The sequence below is a fragment of the Crinia signifera genome, chromosome 5 (genome assembly GCF_055691185.1).
Source record: "Crinia signifera chromosome 5, ASM5569118v1, whole genome shotgun sequence".
NCBI classification, from domain to species: Eukaryota; Metazoa; Chordata; class Amphibia; order Anura; family Myobatrachidae; genus Crinia; species Crinia signifera.
Window position 1 is genome coordinate 30,172,319 of NC_139221.1, and position 19,523 is coordinate 30,191,841.

The following is a 19,523-nucleotide window of genomic DNA, read 5'->3' on the forward strand; positions in this document are numbered from 1 at the left end:
CTTCTCAGCCATTTTCGAAATGCCTGTTCAAAAATAAAACATAATGGACATTACTTTCATGATACGCACAACAAATACATGAATAAAGCCTATGTCATAACAACAATAAACTGTGGTTGAGTACTCACCAAGGGAAAGAATGTGTATTCTGCTGTTTACGTTCACTTATTTCTGCTGAATGAAGACTCTTTTGTGTTGCACACGCGCAGAGAAAACATGTTGCAGGCGCGCAGAGAAAACTGTGTGATTGGTTTATAGAGCTCGAATGTCCGGCCCATGCACGTGTTCAGTTGCACAAACAACGAGCCATGTACTGCTTTCAGATTGCAAAACTGGCTTTTGACCCTGTATTTGAAAACGCTTATAGCAAACCACTATAAAGACGAGGTACGCGTCTAAAAATTAGTCAGCCGGCAAGGTGACTACACTTCTATATAGACGGGATACGCGTCTAAAAATTAGTCACCCGGATAGGTGACTAAACTTCTATATAGACGGGGTACGCGTATATCTATATAGATAGATAACAAATCATAGCAGATATACATATATATATTTAATATATACTCCATATTGAAATGCTATAAAGAATAATGGGAATGAAACCATATATATATTTAATTGATTATTTCTTTCAATATACATGGGGAGAGGTGAGCGCTTCTTGTGCTGTAGGAGAGATCATGCAGCTATGGAATGCCCACATGGCCAGCATATCGATCTTGCAATTATACTGCCAAAATTTTGTTCCGATATGGGCCCGTCCGGTCGGATGAATATTAAACAGCACTGAACCTTCGACCGACCAATAATGGACAGACAAGACCGTTCTTCGATCGTACAGAGGGAATCGGGACAGGGTACACACCTATACAATCGAATGGCCGTTCATCCCAGAACGGAAGAACGGCCCGATGATTGTATATATGTGTACCCTGCTTAACACTGGAGACTACCATATCTCCCAACATGACTCTCTCCAGGAGGGACACATTGCTCTTCTCCTGCACTTTCCTCATAATGTATGATTGCCATCACCTGTGTTGAACAGGTTAATTGCTAAGAAGGGTGTTTCAACACAGGTGATGGTAATCGTACATTTAAGAGGAAAGTGCAGGAGCAGAGCAATGCGTGTCCCTCCTGGAGAGGGTCATGTTGGGAGGTATGGACTACTGAGAGCAGCAGAGATTCCTGTCACCTCCCCTGTACTGCCTGCTGTAATGGTAACACAACCTGCCACTGTGTGCGCTACAATGCACCTCACTGCACTCCAGTCCTTTTACTCCCCGACTCCGACCCCTGCATCTCGACTCGCACTGTAGCTCTGACCCAGCAGCTGGCCAACCACAGCTCTCCTGTTATCCCCCACTGCACTGTGCGTACACGAGTCCCACGCAGGGATTGGTGCTTCATGCGCCGCTTGCCTATTGGAGGAGAGTGGACAGAGGGGCGGGGCCAAGCGCAGCAGGGAAGTCAGTGACTGCGGGCTCCCAGCAGCAGCATCCGGTCACCGGTGAACGGCGCCCCGCGCTCCTCCTCCTTCACCAGCACCGAGCGGTGGGTTCCCCCCTCCCCGGGACACGGCTGCCAGGTACGTGCCTCTGGGTGACCGCGCTGTCCGTCCACTGACAGGGCTCCCTCCCCCTGCTCTGACATATACACCTCCATTGTTCCCAGCCGTGCTCCACACAACCCTATTGTGCCTGTGCTCAGTCTACTCCCCTCCTCTCTGTGCCCAGTACTGCTGCCATCCCCGCTGTGCCCAGTGCTACTGCTACCCACTTTCTGCTCATTGCTAAAGCTGTGCCCGGTGCTACAGCTGTGCCCAGTACTGCTGCCATCCCCACTGTGCCCACTGCTACTCCCTTTGTGCCTATTGCTACAGCTGTGCCCAGTGCTGCTGGCATCCCCGCTGTGCCCAGTGCTGCTGGCATCCCCGCTGTGCCCAGTGCTGCTGGCATCCCCGCTGTGCCCAGTGCTACTGCCATCCCCACCGTTCACAGTACTGCTGCCATCCCTGCTGTGCCCATTATTACTGCCATCCTGGCTGTGCCCAGTGGGTAATTGTGTAGTTTCATGGTGCCAGCATGGCGCCGTGCGTCTGAGTCCCCTTGCGGACCGCCCAGTGCTTCCGCCATACATAGTGTTTCTGCTTTGCATAGTGCTACACCTATCCCCAGTGTTCCCACTTTGCCTAGTGCTGCTGCCATCCACAGTGTTCCCCACTATACCCAGTGCTACTCCCTTCCCAGCTGTGCCCACTGCTACTCCCGTCTCTATTGTTCCCCACTGTGCCCATTGCTTTTCTTCCCTGGTGTTCCCTGCTTTGCCCACTGCTGGACAGATACACAGTATACCCCTACTGCTGCACAGATTCCTAGTGTCCCCTCACTGTGTGCAGGTGATTGTCAGATCCCTATCTTTCCCCACTGTGCCTAAATTCTACACCAATTCCTGTTGGTCACCACTGTGCTAAGGCTTTTCTTTTGTACAGAGCCATAGTATACTCCACTGCTCCCAAATGTTCCTAACTGCACTCCACGGTTCACCTTTGCCCCACCACTGTACACTAATGCTACACTGATCCCCATTCTGCCAGCCATACATCTACAGATCGATTGTCAGATTGGGCTGGTTGGAACAAAATCCTGGTAATGGATGAGAGCAAATGACGGTTGACCATTTGCTTTAAAATGATGGAAAACTTCCAAACTGCCATTCAGATTCTACCAGGTTTTTGTTCCAACCAGCCCAATCTGACAATCGATCTGTAGATGTATGGGGCATTATGTCCCAATATTGCACAGAACTCTATTGTTCCCCAAAGCCACACAGATCCCTTTCATGTGCTCATCTGTACCAGTAATTCCACCCTATAAAAGTATAAATAGTGCAGTACTGTGTGTCTGGTGATTCCACGCTGTGTGGTGTTATACCCAGAGATGCTACCCTACATGTGACAACATAGTGTGCTCAGTGATGTCATGCTGTATATTATAATCTTCGTGATGAGTTAAGTGAGCCAAGACTTTTAAGATTATCTGTCCAACTAATTGGCTGGTTGGAAGCAAAAGGCCCCCATACACTAGCCGATTTTGGTCAGATTTAGGCCAGATCAGTCGGATCTGGCCTAAATCGGACGAAAATCGGCTAGTTTTGATGTCCCCTCAGATCCGATGCGGTCCCGTGCGCATCGGATCTGCGTCGGGTGGTCGGACCTGCTGCACGTCCGACCACCCGACTTGGGACCTAGTGGGGCGGTGCGGCGGTGGAGGGAGCAGGGGGGGCTGGGGACGCTGCGAGGGACACAGGCGGCATAGAGCCGGGCGGGGGGAGCCGGGAACTGTCAGCACTGAATAAAAAAAAAAAAAGCCCATACAATGAATGGGCGGCCTGTGATTGGCTGAGCGCTCTCTCAGCCAGTCAGCAATTGGCTGAGAGAGCGCTCAGCCAATCACAGGCTGCCTATTCATTGTATACAGTAGGCTTTTTTTTCTAGCACTGACAGCTCCCGGCTCTATGCCGCCTGTGTCCCCCGCAGCATCTGTGTCCCCGCAGCGTCCCCAGCCCCCCTGCTCCCCGGGTTTTTTACATGTGATAAATCGAGACGAGCAGCCGGGGAAGCTCAGGGGGAAGTCGGGGGCGACTTGTTCTAAGGACAAGTCGCCCTAGTGTATGGGGGCCTAAAGTCTGGTAATCTATGGGAGCATATGCTAAACAGCCAAATCATTCAGACAAATTGGTTACATCTGGTCACTTGCCCATTGATGCTAATCTGTATGTAGCGATTTTTCTTTTATATGGAATTGATCATGTTTACACATTCCTGTAGTCGTATGTGTAAAGTGCACAGTATCCATGAAGCTTCTATTGTACAATCTCCTAGCACCTATTGTAGAGCACTTTGTGTTCTGTAAAATCTCAATTTTTCCTTCATAATTTCATGCATTTAGTTGTTCTATTCTGTTGAAGAAAAAAATATGAGGCAGATCTCAGATTACTGTCCCATATCTCTGCTGTCTTGGGAGACTTGCCTATGCTTGCCTCAGTCGCTGCCTTTCCCCACAGCGTCCATTGTATCTCTTAAGGCTCCAATCCCCAACACTCCAGAGACTACGCTGACGGCAGAAATTTGACCACAACTACATCTAAAGCACTACTCACTTCCAGTTCTCCTAGATCTGTCTGTCGCTTATGAAACTTTTGCAGACTATCCTCTAATACTAATCTAGAATCTACCACTTTCAAACTGTTACACCCCTATTACACCACCGCAAAAACCTGGGTTTTTTGCTCGCGTAAAAGGGGGTTAATACGTGTCCCATTACACGGGACTTCTATCCAGGTCCTGACCAGGGTAGAACACAGGTGGAAACTGGCTAGAGGGCAGTGTAAACGGGTACGCTGGGTCATCCAACCTGGCTTCCGTTTGCAGCAATGGGGGAAGCCCTACTTCCGACCACAGCATCCTGTGGTCAACATGGAGGTTGGGTGGGGGGCGCACACAGTATACGCTGCTGTACTCCGCACACAGCAGCGGAGGCTGGGAGGAGGTGAATGGACGCCTGTGTGCGGGTGCACGTGGGCTGGGGCCAGCCCAGCAGCTTACCTTGGTGCTGGGCTTTCCCCCAGTGTGGACGATCGGCAGTTCCGGCAATTGGAGATGATGTCATCTCCAAGCACTGCCCCAGTTACACTGTGCGTAGGCACCGCAGTGTAAATGGTGCAAACCTGGATCCTACCTGGCTTGGATACGTGTTCCAAATAATAGGTCAGATCTGGGATTTGAGTGTAAAAGGGGTATTAGTAGGAGAAAAATCCTGTATTTGGTGCATGGATTGTGTGCCGGTGCCCACCATTCACAGACATATTGTTGGTACACACTAGCTGATGGTCCAGTGATATATCGAACAGTTTGTAAGCACCTTAAGACTCTATCCTATCCTCATCCAGTGCATTCCTCTCTGCAATCACGTTCGCGCCCCCACCTCTATCTTACCCACTTCAGACTGCAAATGTTGGGTCGCACCCGGGAATTGGAAACAGGTCTGTGCCGAGAGTGACCCGGAATTTGTAAGGTTGAAGCACCCTACAGCCGGGTTGCTGATGTCAGACTGGGCAGAGTGGCAGCGCGTCATCAGGGGAGGGTGGAGCAGGCAGCACTTGGAGCTGACTGTGTCTTCAAGTGCTGTCTCAGGATTAACCCATGTTCTAAAAATTCAAAAAGGTCCTTCCACATCGCACAGAGACCTGGGTTATATGTGCGATGTGAAAGGCTTATTTGTCGGATATGATAGGGCTCAGGCTTATTTCTGCTGCTCTTCTCTAGCACTCTCCTTCTATACCTCTATCGCCTCCTTTGTGACTTCTGTATTGCCTCTATGCATATGATTCCCAAATTTACCTTCCCTCTCTTTTCTCACTGTCCTTATAGTCCCACATTGCTGAATGTGTTTCTGCCAATTCAACTTTGATGTCCCGCATTCATTATTGCAGTTACCGTCAAGTGGTCTCCTAACCAGACTCATCCTTGCAGTCTAGCGGCTGAACTGACTTCCAGTTCATTGTGTTCCCTCTCCCAGTCATACCTTTTATATAGGTCAGGGGTTCTCTGCTCCAGTTCTCAAGTACCAGCAACAGGTTGTGTTGTGTGGATGCATTGACAAATGTTATAATGACTCTGTTATGCTGGGTCAGTAATTGTCCCACTTTCTGCCAACAACAGAAACCTTCAAATCTGTCATTTTCAAGGTCCCTTTGTATCTTAGGTCCATTTTTTGGGGGACTTTGACAACAGCATAAGCCAAAGATGGGAGTATCTCCCGCTGGGATCATTTCTGTCGATTCATACACAAGTCGTCTTGATCCAATCGACAACTTCAGACCCACTCATTCTCGCTGCCAGACTAGGCCTGTGGGGAATTGCAGCCTCAGTACCTGCATGACCTGCCCTTCAGCAGGCACGTGACTATAGAAGAGACTGCAGATGGAGATATGATCTCCATCTGCAGTCTCTTCTCTGCTCATGTGTCTGCAGCCATGACATGTCCTGCTTGCTGTGTCCATGTTCCTCGCTGACGCACACAACCTGGCCCCCACAGTACAGTCTTATTCCTCTGTCTCTTATACTCGTGTTCTCCTACTGATCACTTTCTGTTCTATGCTGCCCTGACAATTCCCCCTGCCTTGCTCCTGCTATGCCCCATCACTTAGCATTGCTACAGCTTCCTACTCATTCCACATCAATCACATCCTCCACCCTCTCCTAGCCAGACCATTATCCCCATCACCCACCATAATCGCCACAACGAACCCACACAGAGATCTAATTTCCTATGATATGCTCTGCACCCCTCACCCGAAATTCTTCCTCATTCATTCCCCTCCTACTACCTTATTCCTACAGCCCCCCCCCCCCCCTCTCCCCCCATTTGTGCTACAAACGGGCCTACATTCATAATTTCATCTCTGCAGTTCTAATGCTGTGTACACACAGGGGATATATATTGCTCAGTTTCTACTTTACATCAGCGACCAGAGATGGTCGCTGATGAAAAAGAAACTGCCGGGGGGAGCCCGGCAGTGGTAATCAGCTGGTCGCAGGAGCATGTTCCTGCGACCAGCAATCACCACAGGGGCAAAAACGGGAGCGCGCACCCGGCGATATATCGCCGGTGCACACTCCCATTGCGGGCAATATGGTCGCTCAGCGACCATATTTCCTGCGATTTTGCACAAAATCGCCCCTGTGTGTACGCACCTTTAAACGCTTTGGCCACGCCCCTTCATTTGATGACCACACCTTTTTAAATAACTGGCCACACCTCTTCACATGCATTTTTCCTGGGTATGCAGTCGACACCTAAAAATGCTCAACATACTTAAGGTTGACACAAGCAAAAGGTCGACATGAGTTTTTCATGATTTTTTTTTAAATCGACACATTGGGCGACGATTCAGGCAAACCTACTAAGCGATTTTGATCCCACTGTTCACTTCTAAACCTTGTAGTGGTACTATTGTGCCACACGGGTCAGTGCTGCCTGACCTAGACGCTGCTTATACATCGTTCATCACGGTGCTTATAGCAGCAGGTATGGAAGTACCCACGTAGCCTGCTAGACATTGTTCCAACGGATACAGATTCACATCTTGTAGCTCCTTGTGTGGAATAGCTCTTGGTTTGATTGACTAGCGCTTCAATTCAACATAATGATACTTAAAGTGCAGCTAAACTAAGTCAATTAAGTTACTTATTTTAGCACTACACATTGGAAGCATTTATTCAGACATGTAACGGTGGTGAATACATCTCATCCGCTGGTGTAAATCTGTCCTGCCTCACCTGACTGGGAGCTGTGGCGGTAATATCTCACAAGCTGTCCTCTATTATGTAGATGAGGGGGGCCTGCTGGTACTTGTAGTCTGCCTGTAAAGATAATACTCTAAAAGCCTAAACACATCTGAATACCTTAGACACCGCTCCCATGCAATCAGCCAATTAGTGAATGGAGAAAGCACTAATTGGCTAAGAGCGTGGGATTGGTTGTCTGCTCTCAGCCAATAAGGACTGTCCCATGCATGTCTTTCTTTCCATGGCCCTACTATTTTTCACAAGTACAATTTTTATAGGTTTGTACCCTTTTATCAGCACAAATGATATTGATAACTAAAATCGCATCAAAAGTGCGATTTGTACATGTGTGTACCCAGTTTTAAGGAACGAAGTCAGCACTCGGCAACATGCAGCAAGCAACTTCTGATTAATTTGCTTCTTAATGAGAGTAAACTTTAGAGAATGAGTAAGGCCATCCTCCTCTCCAACCTAGCGCAGTATTTCTCATGCAGCCCACACACGCACCGATTCCAGCGTGCGTTGTGGGCTTAACTAGCACACACAGCATCGCATCATATGCCTTGTGCATACGATGTGCATGCGATGCTGTGCTAGAAAAAGCTAGTACAAAAAGTATGTGCAGCACATACTTTTTGTACTGTACGATGAGGTGCCGCGGGAGCGCGCACCCCATCGTACAGCATCGCACCGCCGGCATCGGCGCGTGTGTGGGCTGCATTAGACGTTTCGATGAGATGGGAATACGACACGTTTTTTGTATGTTACAGCTTTCCTCTTTTAAGATTTTATGTTGAGATATTTGTTTTGACCACTTGTTCTCCGGCAGGCACATTTGTCATGGGACTGGCTGGGCGATGTCTACGAGGATGGGCGTCCTTGCTGCTGCTTCTCCAGCTCAGGATGACTGGTGAGTGGGGAAACTGCCTTGTCACTGCGTTATCTGTTCTGTGTGGAGATGCTGATACTGTGGAAGTGGACCTGACAGTGGGACGCCGGGTTATATATAGTTGTGGGATACGCCATGAAATCATTCATACTGTGGGAAAAGCAGTTATTTTTGGCTGCTTTTGAACATTCTTTTACTGTGATCATTCTTTTTAGAAGTCGTTATTTTTTTTTTTTTTCTCGGCCAACATGCTGTGCTGAACTTTCAGGCAATGGGTGAAGCATGCTGGAAGTTGTAGTTCTACAACATTGGACAAGCGACCCAATGATTTTTTGCTTGGAATGTAATTCTCCATAATGTACTGTATATAGGGGCAGTATATTACCTGGTGCCATTCAGGCCCCAGTCGGGGTAACAATGTAATCTCTCTAGAGCAGACGCCCTTATACATACGCAGGGTTGGTATATACACCAGGTAGTTAATGTGCTGTTAGTACACTGAAGCTCACAAAGGGAAGAAGCCTGTGCTGACTCCGATAGCACCTTTTGTTGGAGTGGAACCAAAGGTCCAAAGTGCTACCCAAAGTGGGATGTGTATGTGTCCAGACTCCTGCTATGCACACGGAGAGGCTTCTATAAATGCCTGTTCTGGCAAAGTACATTGAGACTGTGGGCAGCTATCAACTTCTCTTCTCATATACAGTCTGCACTTGTATATGAATCCAATCAAGAAGCTGAAAAACGACTCTATTTACCACTGTTAATTGTCTAGTGTGGGTTTCTGTGTGTGTGCGCAGGTCATTGGTGACAAAGGCTCTTATTCTGGTTTACTTGCAGAGGCAAATTCCTTCTCAAACGGACAAAACCATGTGCACTGCAGGTGGGGCAGATGTAACAGGTGCAAAGAGGATTAGTTTTGGGTGATTTATTTTGTTTCTGTGTAGAGAAAATATTGTCTGCTTTATATTTACACTGCAATATAGATCTCACTTTGAATTAAAAGCCCACCCAACTCTAACTCTCTCTGCACATGTTACTTCTGCCCCACCTGCGGTGCACATGGTTTTGTCCATTTGAGAAGGAATTTGCCTTTACGAGTGAACCAGAATAACCCTCATAGCCTCAATTGACTTCCAAATTCCAACGGCTGGAGGTAGGGAGTCGTGATCGGTGCACGGGACCGCGCATCATGGACAGTATTGATCTTTTTTTATCAATTTACAAAATGCGAACTATTATCACTTCAAGTTTTTGTATTATTAAAGTCCGCTGGATTCTATATCAAACATAGCTTTTATCCATGCCAATCTCATGCGGCCTTGGACTGCTCACACACCCAGCAGTGCATTTGGATGACCTCATAATGCACAAGCGCGACTGTGGCGCATCCATTCTAGGAAAGTCTCCGCTGAGGTTGCCATAAATAAACACCGCATGGTACCTGTATGAATTATGGTTCCAAAATATGTGGGTGTATATGTAATAGGTTTCCTCCATTTATCATTTTCACCATTGACCAAATTGTAAAACACATTAGTTTGGGTGTGGGACATAGGGTCGACATGCATCAATGTCGACGCACCTGAAGGTCGAGATGGGCTTATGTCGACATGGGGTTTCACTGTTTTGTGTGTTTGTTTTTTTTAACGCAAATGTCGACATGGACACTAAAAAAGTGTACCGCGTCCCCTTGCTTTGCTCACCATGCTTTGGGCTCGGTGTCTCAGACACTCGGCACACTATTTGGTACTTCCTCATCTTTGCAGCCACCGATGAAGCTAAGTTACTTAAGCATCATTGTCCCCTCTTGGTCTCTCTTTGCTTGCCACGTTTCGGGCTCGGTGGCTTGCTCCGCTTCGCTCCCACAACTTTACTAAAGGTAATACATGGTGGCGTGGACACAGGAGGGTGCCGTGGAAGTACCTTAAGTTGTCGGAGACAGGTGGCCGCATAGATGAGGAAGTACCCACTATTTTATTCTCCCACCATGCCCTAGTGGATGGTAGGGCATGAATTACTGGCCGTCGGCTCAAAAAAACCTGAAAAACCACATGTCGCTCTTTTGACCGTCAACCTTCAGGTGTGTACGGGGATGCCGGGATCTCTGTGCTGCGTGCGCTGCTTATACGCACAGCACTGATATAATCACTACATGGGTTACTGCAGCAATATGGTAACAGCCGCAGCAGCCCCGACAGTCCTGTGATGGGACAATACCATAACTAAGCCGGCTCTCTGCCGATTGGGGCTTGATGTGTTTATGCAGAGAATCCCCCCTTAAAAGTATTCGATCAGTGGGACATTACTGGAAACGCTGCACTTTCTGTTCCCATATCCATAGAAGGAATGTGTGTGTGTGCTGGCGAGCGTCTGACGTGTAATTATGTACATGTATTGCTGCTGGCTGGACTGTTTTGGACACATATAATGCGGGTTTCCCAGTAGACTTCATTCTCTGTGCACACATGACACTGTACAGCGAGGGGCTGTCTATGAATTTCCCATAACAGCGTCTGGAATGTATGATTTCACTTCCTTCCACAATTACAGAACGCTTGTACTGAACGTGACCTTTCCCCATGACTCTGCTTCTCCGGCATAAACCGCATTAGTAGAACTCCCATCACTTCTAAATATTAAACTAGGGACATCCCTGTGACCGTAGCTCGCTCAGTGTATTGGTGGCATGTGACGCAGATGGCGTTAACTAGAAATGTAGTCTCCTTTTATGGCTAGACTGCATGCAGACCAAACAGTGTAGCCCGGAACTCTCCCTGACTGGCCCCAGTAATTTAGCTGGGATGTTGGCCAGATGCGACAGACCCTAAAGTGTGAGCTGAAACCAGGGCTGTTTTCTGACTGATGTTCCGCGGCTGTATAAGACGGCGCCACACTCCTAAAAAGTGTCCGGCCAGAGACTCACGGTGCTGCCATAAAAGTAATAATACCCAGACGTCTAGCCGCCTTTGGTGTTCCCTAATCCTATAGGGTACAAATGCAGAAAGAAATGTATGTACTATTATTCCCAATGCCGGCCAGATGCATTAACAAACATTGGGGCAGATGTATTCAGCCTGATAAAGTGAAAGGTGATCACACACCAGCCAATCGGCAGCTGACTGACGTTTTCAAGCACAGCTGATTGGCCGGTGCATGATCTCCCCCCACTTTTTCACTTTACCAGGCTTAATATGTCTGCTCCTTAAGGAGGTCTACACACGGGGAGATTTGCTGAGTGATCTGTCAGGGCCAGGGTTCTTCGGTGAGAACGAAAATGCCCTGAAACTGCCCAGTGTGTAGACCCCATTACTTCTGCCATAATCTGCATTCTTGGCTAAACCTACAGAGATGAAGCCTAGCACTGTCCTTAGGAATAATTCTATCTGTTGTGGATGTTATGGATAATGTGACTAGTGTAATTATTACATTAATAATCCTTAGATTGCCCAGACACTTCAGGCCATTATAAATGCAGACTGTGTTTCCTGGCTAGACTGGCGCTCTGGTCTGCCCAGTGTTATCAGGTTGGGTAAAAAGAACAGTACCTTCCATGTGTCTCTTAGCATGATCCAGAATATCTACTGGACAGGATATGAAACTGTCATTGATGTATTTGCTGATTTCAAACAATTGGGCCCATTGTCCAGTATAGAAAAGGAGAACCCAACGCTTGCCTGTGTTTATGGGATAAGAATATCGCAGAGGCGGCTAATGATTACTCGCCTGGCAATATCGGCGTTCACTCTCTGCATCGCTGGACAGCCCTAGTTCTGGTATTCTAAAGAGGGCCATTTAGCTCTGCTGTTAGAAAGGCAATCTCCAGGAAACCGCTGTTCTGCGTTGGTTTATGTTAATAATGAGACATTTTATTATGTTGTTTGGCTCCCACTTCCCGCCTGTCCAACTTGTGATGTGTTCCAGCCATGTGTTGCAGGTCTGGACATTTTGCAAGGTTTCCCCAAACTGTGAAACCTCTATGCATTGTGGGCGGGATGTAACAAGCATTGGATCCGTGATGGTATTTTCTGAGTCTTGGCTGCTTTAGTACACCCTGCCCTGTGTGTGATGTCTAAGGCAGTATTAGAACTAGCACAGGCCTCCTATGGAGCAGTAGGTTACCCGACGCTCTCCCTGCATTGGCCTCCGTGTATTTCACGTCATACCCTCGGCTTTCGCTGCTTCGCTTCCTAATGGTGGCACTAGTATACAGATGTGTCTACGTATCTCAGAAATATACTGGCAGGTTAATTGCCACCCAAGGGGTACATTTCTACTTCTCGACAGCGATCTGGAATTTGTGCGCCCGAGCCTGCCGCCTAGTCACTGCTGTGAATGGCGGCGGGGGCAGCCGAAGGATAACCCCGGCGGTCCAGGGTGGGGAGTCCGCTGGCGGTGAGCGACAGGGGTTGCCGGCCCTAACTTCTCTGGTGGGTTTTTCTGCTGCAGGACAAACCTGCCCTGGTAGGTTTGTCCTGCTCCAGAAAAGCCCACCACTCAAGGGGTTAATAGAACTCTGATTTTCTATGTGAATGATGCTGCTTTCCCACTGCCTACACGGGTAAAGACCCGTTTTTTTTAAACGGGTCTTTAAACGGGTAAGAGCCATAAAGACTCTTTCCCACTGCAGCTTTTAAACGGTAAATTACCGTTTAAAAGCTGTTTTTGTCACATTCACACTTACCCGTTTAAAAACCCGTTTAAGCAGTGTAAAGATAGGGGGGGGGGGGGGAGAATTTAAAAAAAAAATTACGTCGCGCTGGGACAGGTGAGTAGGATTTCCTTCCACAGCTTCCCAAATGGATTTCTTCGGACTCCGGACCGCCGACGCCGTCGCCGACAGGGATGCCGACTGGATACAGACGCCGACACGGACCAGGACATCAGGACCAGGGCTACCTACGGGCTCAAGATAGGTAAGTATCAGTATGTATGTGTTATGTATGTATTAAACTTTTATTTTTCACGTGTGTCAGTGTGTTTATTTAACTCTTTCTTTTACTGTGGAACTACAAGACCCAGCGGGCCCTTTAATGCCCCGCAGGCTGGGACTTGTGGTTCTCCAAGTCCCAGCTTGCGGGGGAGGCTTGCTGGGACTCATAGTTCACCAGTAAAAGACAATGGTTTTTATTCTATTTTTTACACAATACCATCAGCCCGGTGACCACCGCTCCAGGGTCACCGGGGACAGCACCAGGCTTCAGCCTGGTCAGGTAAGTCCTGGAGGGGGGGGACCCCTTTATTGGGGGGGTCCCCACTCCCCCAGGGCCCCTGGCCAGGCTGACTGGTCGGTAGGGTTAATGCTTTGGCCGCGGGAACTTATATCATAAGTGTCCCCCGGCTGTGGCATTACCCTGCTGGCTGGTTGTGCCTGGGGCTGGTTCTTAAAATACGGGGGACCCCTAGTCATTTTGTCCCCCGTATTTTGGGAACCAGCCCCGGACCTGGAGCCTGGGGCTGGTTGTAAAAAATCAGGGAACCCCTATTTGTCGGGTTTCCTGATTTTTTATTACCAGCCCCGGCTCCTTCAGCCTGGTGCTGGTTTCGGCAGTGGGGGGGGACCCCATGCCGGTTTTTTTTTTAACGGGTAAAGGGCTACCCCTTTCCCACTGCCGAAAAAACGGCTATTACACGGTAAAAACACTGCTTTTTACACGGGTAACAAAAACCGGTATTTGTTACCCGTGTAAAGCAACCTGGAGCTTTCCCACTGCAGCTCTAGCCGTTTAAAAAGGCTAAAAAAACGGCATTTACACGTGTAAAGCCTGCAGTGGGAAAGGGGTATAAGACACAACATAGAGGAAAATGTATTCTAGCATGGGAATCGCTACCATGTATATCATTTTCACAGAAATGTTCGGTGTATGAAGGCACATCTGTACCTGGTTGTGAAACTACACATCCCAGCATGCCTTGCTATAGTATTGGCATTCCCTAATAGCAAAACTGTGGCAAAGCATGATGGGACTTGTAGTTTCACAACAGCAGGAGGGCCACAGTTTGGACTGGCCTGCATTAAATTGATGAACACATTGTTACCTCACTTAACATCTGGGTTATGAAACAATGTTACAGGGACAAGCAGTGAATGCATCTGCTTGATCCGAACATGTGTTGTGGTCTGGAAGTATCTCCTCCTGGGTCCTAGCGTCTGTCTCTTTACAGTGTCCTTAATTAACTGCAGCTGAGGGGATGTCGCAGTTACACTTGTATGTGAACACATTGATTATCTGAAGGAGTTATACAGAAGTCTCCCAGTATGTGTTTCCTCCCACAGCCTTGTGTGATACTGGCAGCACCTGAGCTTCTTGCACTTGATGTAAAGTTTGTGGTTTCTTTCATTAGCCTGGAGAAAGTAGTCTGTGTGTGTTATCCCCAATCTGCCCCCGGGGACACCACGTGAGGGCCTAGATGCTGCCTCCCGCTCCCTGTAAGACAAGCGGGGCCTGTGTCTGAGCACACAGACTAGGCTGTCTCGGTGTTGTCCCCTGTAACACGTAGCCCCTGATAAATGGACCTTTCTCTGGTCATTCTGAGTCTTTGAGGCTGCTCCCTGCCATAAGAGATTGATGGATTGGCCTTCAGTTATTTTGCTGTTCAGATGACGAGCAAATGGCAATTTATCTCCCGCACGCGTGACTCGGCCCTGTGATTCCTTTGTAATATTGTTTTTGTTGACCTATCAAACCTCATTCCTTAAACCGGTAGCAGGGCTTTGGTGAACGGAGCATTTTCTGATGGCAGAAACACAAGATGACCAGAACGCATCACACAACCATAGCACAATGACGGAAGGCCGCACACACTGAGTGCTGGCAGCAGGAACACTGATTGGAGAGTGCAATGTCATATCCAGTCCGCTTTGCAGCATCTGTTAACCCTTGGCGAGACGGCCGTGTGTAGGAGAAATGAGAGCAGCCCTTTCAGCATGTTGTAAGCTGGACCGAAATGCTAATTTGAGCTATTTAACATTTGCTGTGTATGGCAGCCGGCAGCCCACTTGTCTCCGTAGTACAACGTGTTCCTAAATGCAAAACTGCAGGTGAACACACTGTTTCAAAGCTGTCTGGTATTGTCTAACGGTGCTATATGCACCCAATGAAATAGTTATTGAATGTCATGTTAGTTCACACAAACCACCGCATAGTGGGCAGTATTCAATGGTTTTTGCTAGCAATGCTGACTGGTCGCCATCACAGCTCGCACGGTCAGTATTCAACTGACCCCCTCTGCACACGCCGTTTATACCTAGCTGGGTTTTTACAGCGACATGGAAACGGCGTGTGCGGTCGCCAAAACAGAGCGTCTCGCTGCTAAATGCAGCGGGCTCCCTGCATTGGCTGCTAACTGCGCCGTTTGGTGGAATCCTCATTGTCCCAGGAATATTGAATATGATGAGAGGCCGGCGAGGGTCGCTTGTTTTCGGAGATCCTTGCCGTTTAACCTGCATTGAATACAGCCCAGTGTAACCCACAAGGCAGCTGGTGGTGCTTATTTGAAGGAGGACCCGCTATATGACCCCCCCCCCAATATTCTTATCCCAATGTCCCAGTGTTGCTATCCTCCTCTCCAGGTGCTCTGTTCTGTGTATGCAGTGAAGGGGGCGGTTGAGACAAACTTCCATAGATTAATTTGTTTTATTATCGTTACATAGTGTAAAAGAAAGAAGCATGTCTGTCTGTCTGTCTGTCTGGACGCGCTAATCTCCGCTGGATCCATTTTTGTGCAGTTTTTCAGTATTATGTACAGCAGTTTCTCTAGGAAGGTTTAGGTAGATCAACCACCAGCCAATCCCGTATGGGCACCAAGCAATAACGATGTAAGCAAATCAAGTCCTAGACCAATCGGTGTGGCGGAGCCAGGCAGTGTGTGTGTGTGAGAACTCGGCAAGGGACAAGGCTGACGGGGGACGTCCGCACACCTGGTAACAGCGGGCCCAGTCGCACCTTCTCCGGCTTCTGCCAGTGCCCAGTCTCCAGGAAGGGAGGCACCGCTGCTGCTGGGATAGAGCCAGGAGAGGGGATATACCTCATTAGGTCGACACCACTAGGTCAACATGTCTGAAGGTCGACATAGGTTAGGTCAACTGGTCATTAGGTCGATACAAGCATCAGGTCGACATGGGGTTTTTCACCTTTTTTGAGCCGACAGCCGGTATTTCATGCCCTACCATGCACTAGGGCATGGTGGGAGAATATAATAGTGTGCTGAGCGTAGCGAGACACCGTGCCTGAAGCATAGCGAGTGAACGTGGTGCTACAGTTCAGGGTCCATGTCGACTGTGTTGAAATTTGGTACAAAAAAAAGTGAAAAACCCCATGTCGACCTAATGCTTGTGTCAACCTAATGACCTATGATCCATACGCCATGTGAGTAGGGGACGCGGCTGATTATGTATGTGTGTGTGTATATACGATACTAGTGACGACCCCCACCCCCCCCCCTTGTTTCGCACAGGTACAGAGCCATTCTTAGAAAAAATGTACCCTTGCAAAGCAGGGATGCGGTCATTTGGTCTACAGCATTATGGTCGACAGTCATTAGGTCGACATGGTTCTAGGTCGAAAGGGCGTGCGTTTGACATTGCCTAGGTCGACATGGGGTTTTTCACTGGTTTTTTTTTAGCTGACCTGTGCCGACAGGCGGTATTTCAGGCCCTACCATCCACCAGGGCGTGGTGGGAGAATAAAATAGTGTGCCGAGCGCAGCGAGGCACCGTGCCCGAAGCATCGCGAGCGAAGTGAGGGGATGCCGTGCACTTTAGACTGTGTCTGTCAACTGTGTTGACATTCAGGTCAAAAAAACGGTGAAAAACGCCATGTCAGTCATTTGACTGTCGACCTACACAATGTCAAACTAATGACCTGTCGAACGAATGACCTTTCGACCTTTTCCCATGTCGACCATAAGGCTGTAGACCAGGGGTTCCCAAAGTTTTTTAATCACGGCACCCAGAAGTATCAGAAATGGTTTGGCGGCACCCTTAGGCTAAAGGTTTCTTATTGAGAAAGTCAGAAACAAACATTAAGTTAAATAAATGATGTTTCTTTCTCATCCTTGGCATCAGTTATGTGGTAATGTACAGGATTCACTTCTGTTTCTCCACAATTTGACTATTATAATGGACATAAATAACTTTAATTGGTCCTGGACCACCAACTCAGGGCACCCTTGCAAGTCCCCCAAGGCACACAGTTTGGGAACCACTGCTGTAGACAAAATGAACCCAACCCGCAAAGCAGGGGTGGGTCACTAGTTCTTTATAAAGCACAGAAAGTTGTGGGCAGCCGGACGATAGTTGCACATAGGGATGCCAATCCCGGGGCATTTTTTCAATCCCGGGATCCGGGATTGAATAATGCTCAATCTCGGGATTGGCATCCCCACCAAAAATAAAAACATTTTTAGCATAGGACCCACCCCGGCCGACCCGCACATCTACTTACATTAGGGTGCGGGCGGGCGGCCGGGAGTGGGTTTGGAGGTGCACGGTGCCTCCCAGCAAGTGCACCTCCATAGAAGACAGCAGGCGGGCGGCGGAGAAGAGGCGGGCAGGTGGGCGGAGTCAGGCCGGCGTGCTGGCGGGCGGCGGAGAAGAGGCGGGTGGTGACGTGTGGCCTGCGCAGCGTGACCTCTACTGTCACGCTACGCAGGCCGCACGCCGGGTCAGGTTACGGGAACAGCCGGGCAGCTGCCCGGCATTAGACTGCGCATGCGCAGTCTAATCCCGAAATCCCGGGATTGGAGAATCCCGGACTTTTTTAAATCCCGGACTTTTTTAGGCCAAATCCCGGGATCCCGCCGATCCCGGGATTGGCCACACTAGTTGCGCAGTTGGCCTGGTACTGTGCCCTAAGACGCAGCTCGGATCGTAATGCATGCAAGAGCCGAAACACCCCTGTTATATTGGTGCCATCAGCGCTGCTTCCAGCTACTACAATCGGACCGGAATCAAGTCTTTGTACTGAATCAAAAAATTGTGCAAACCAATAAGGTGGGAACCCACAGCTGGTTTGTTCTTCCATTCAGCACCCACATCTATACGTGATATAATGTATATGTAACCTGTTGGAAATGATGTGACCGTGTTCTATATTTATAGCCCGTATTGTATCTGGGTGGGATTTTCATTGCCTGCGTCACCACGAGATCTTTTTGTCTCTCCAATTTTAGATTCATCTATGCTTCTTTGAAACAAACATCCTTTATATAAATGTATTTATCAGCAGTACATTATGTATGTTCCTCTGAACATCGTCGTGTTACCCACTTTGAATTGTGCTATAATGTAGGTGTTGCCGAAGGATTCTCTGTTCGTGGAAAACGTCTCGTTCCTGAGAGATGTCATTATAATTGTAGCTACTGGTTAGATCTGATGAGTCACACGGCCCTTGTCATCAGATCGTGAAGTGTGCGCTAATATGTAGCTATTGTGCTGCTCGATTTGTCTGCATGCGAAGACAATTGTGCAGCTTGTGTTATACAGTAGAGCAATGCGGTCTGCAGAGGACAGAATGCCCATCGTGACTCTATCACTGGCCATAATCAGAATACAATTCTATTATGGCATCAGCGACTATAATCTGAGCACAGTACAATGCTGGTCCTTCATACAGACCTAGCGCAGTGTGATCTTGGACGGCATCATAGTGCCATTGGATTGGATATTGCATTGTCCAGTAATATTTGAAGCTGCAATTAGCTTTGCTCGATTATAAAATGTTGTGTGCACAGGACATGGGATGATTTACTAAGATGGGAGTTCTGTTGAAGATGTTATGTTGCTATGGGCAACTATTCAGATTCTGGGTGAAATGTAATAGGATGAGAGATTCAGAAAGTGAGAGATTTGGTGAGAGTTTTTTTTTGAAAGCGCCAACCATTTACACTTACACTTTTTCTTGCCTTCCTTTTATTATTTTTTTGTGTGAAATAAAATATGGTGTGATGAAAATTAGTCTTCCAGTAATTCTCCGAGGTGTTGAGCAAAAATGTGCAAAAAAAAATTTTTAGGTTCAGGTTGTCAGCGGTCTGTAATGTAACTGCCGCTTCCCATCTGCCAGGATGCTGAATGCATCCATGTAACATTACTTACCTCTCTGGCGAGGCCAAGCATTGTTCTCCGCTCTGGTGCTGGCTGGCTACCGCTGCCGGAGGCAGGCCTTGTTGTCATGTGCGCGCGTGACTCCCACTCTGCTCATGTGCTTTACACTTCTCCCGCATAGGACTTGGCAGTTCCTGGAAGGCTTCACTGAAGGAGAGAAAGCTGCTGCTGCTGCTTGG

At 48.3% G+C, this 19,523-nt stretch overlaps 1 protein-coding gene across 2 annotated transcripts in view; it reads left to right on the plus strand.

The window, feature by feature from the left end:
* The first annotated feature begins 1,172 nt into the window (after nt 1–1,172).
* LRP12 (LDL receptor related protein 12) overlaps nt 1,173–19,523 on the plus strand; it is a 53,111-nt gene continuing 34,760 nt past the window's right edge. The window contains exons 1-2 of one of the 2 annotated variants that reach the window (XM_083186882.1): nt 1,173–1,223; nt 8,184–8,264. In XM_083186882.1, the coding sequence (XP_083043008.1) occupies nt 8,195–8,264 (70 nt within the window). In that variant the 5' untranslated portion in view covers nt 1,173–1,223; nt 8,184–8,194. Of the gene's footprint in view, nt 1,224–1,264; nt 1,592–8,183; nt 8,265–19,523 lie in introns of those variants that run through there. The other variant, XM_083186881.1, reaches the window with a different exon arrangement.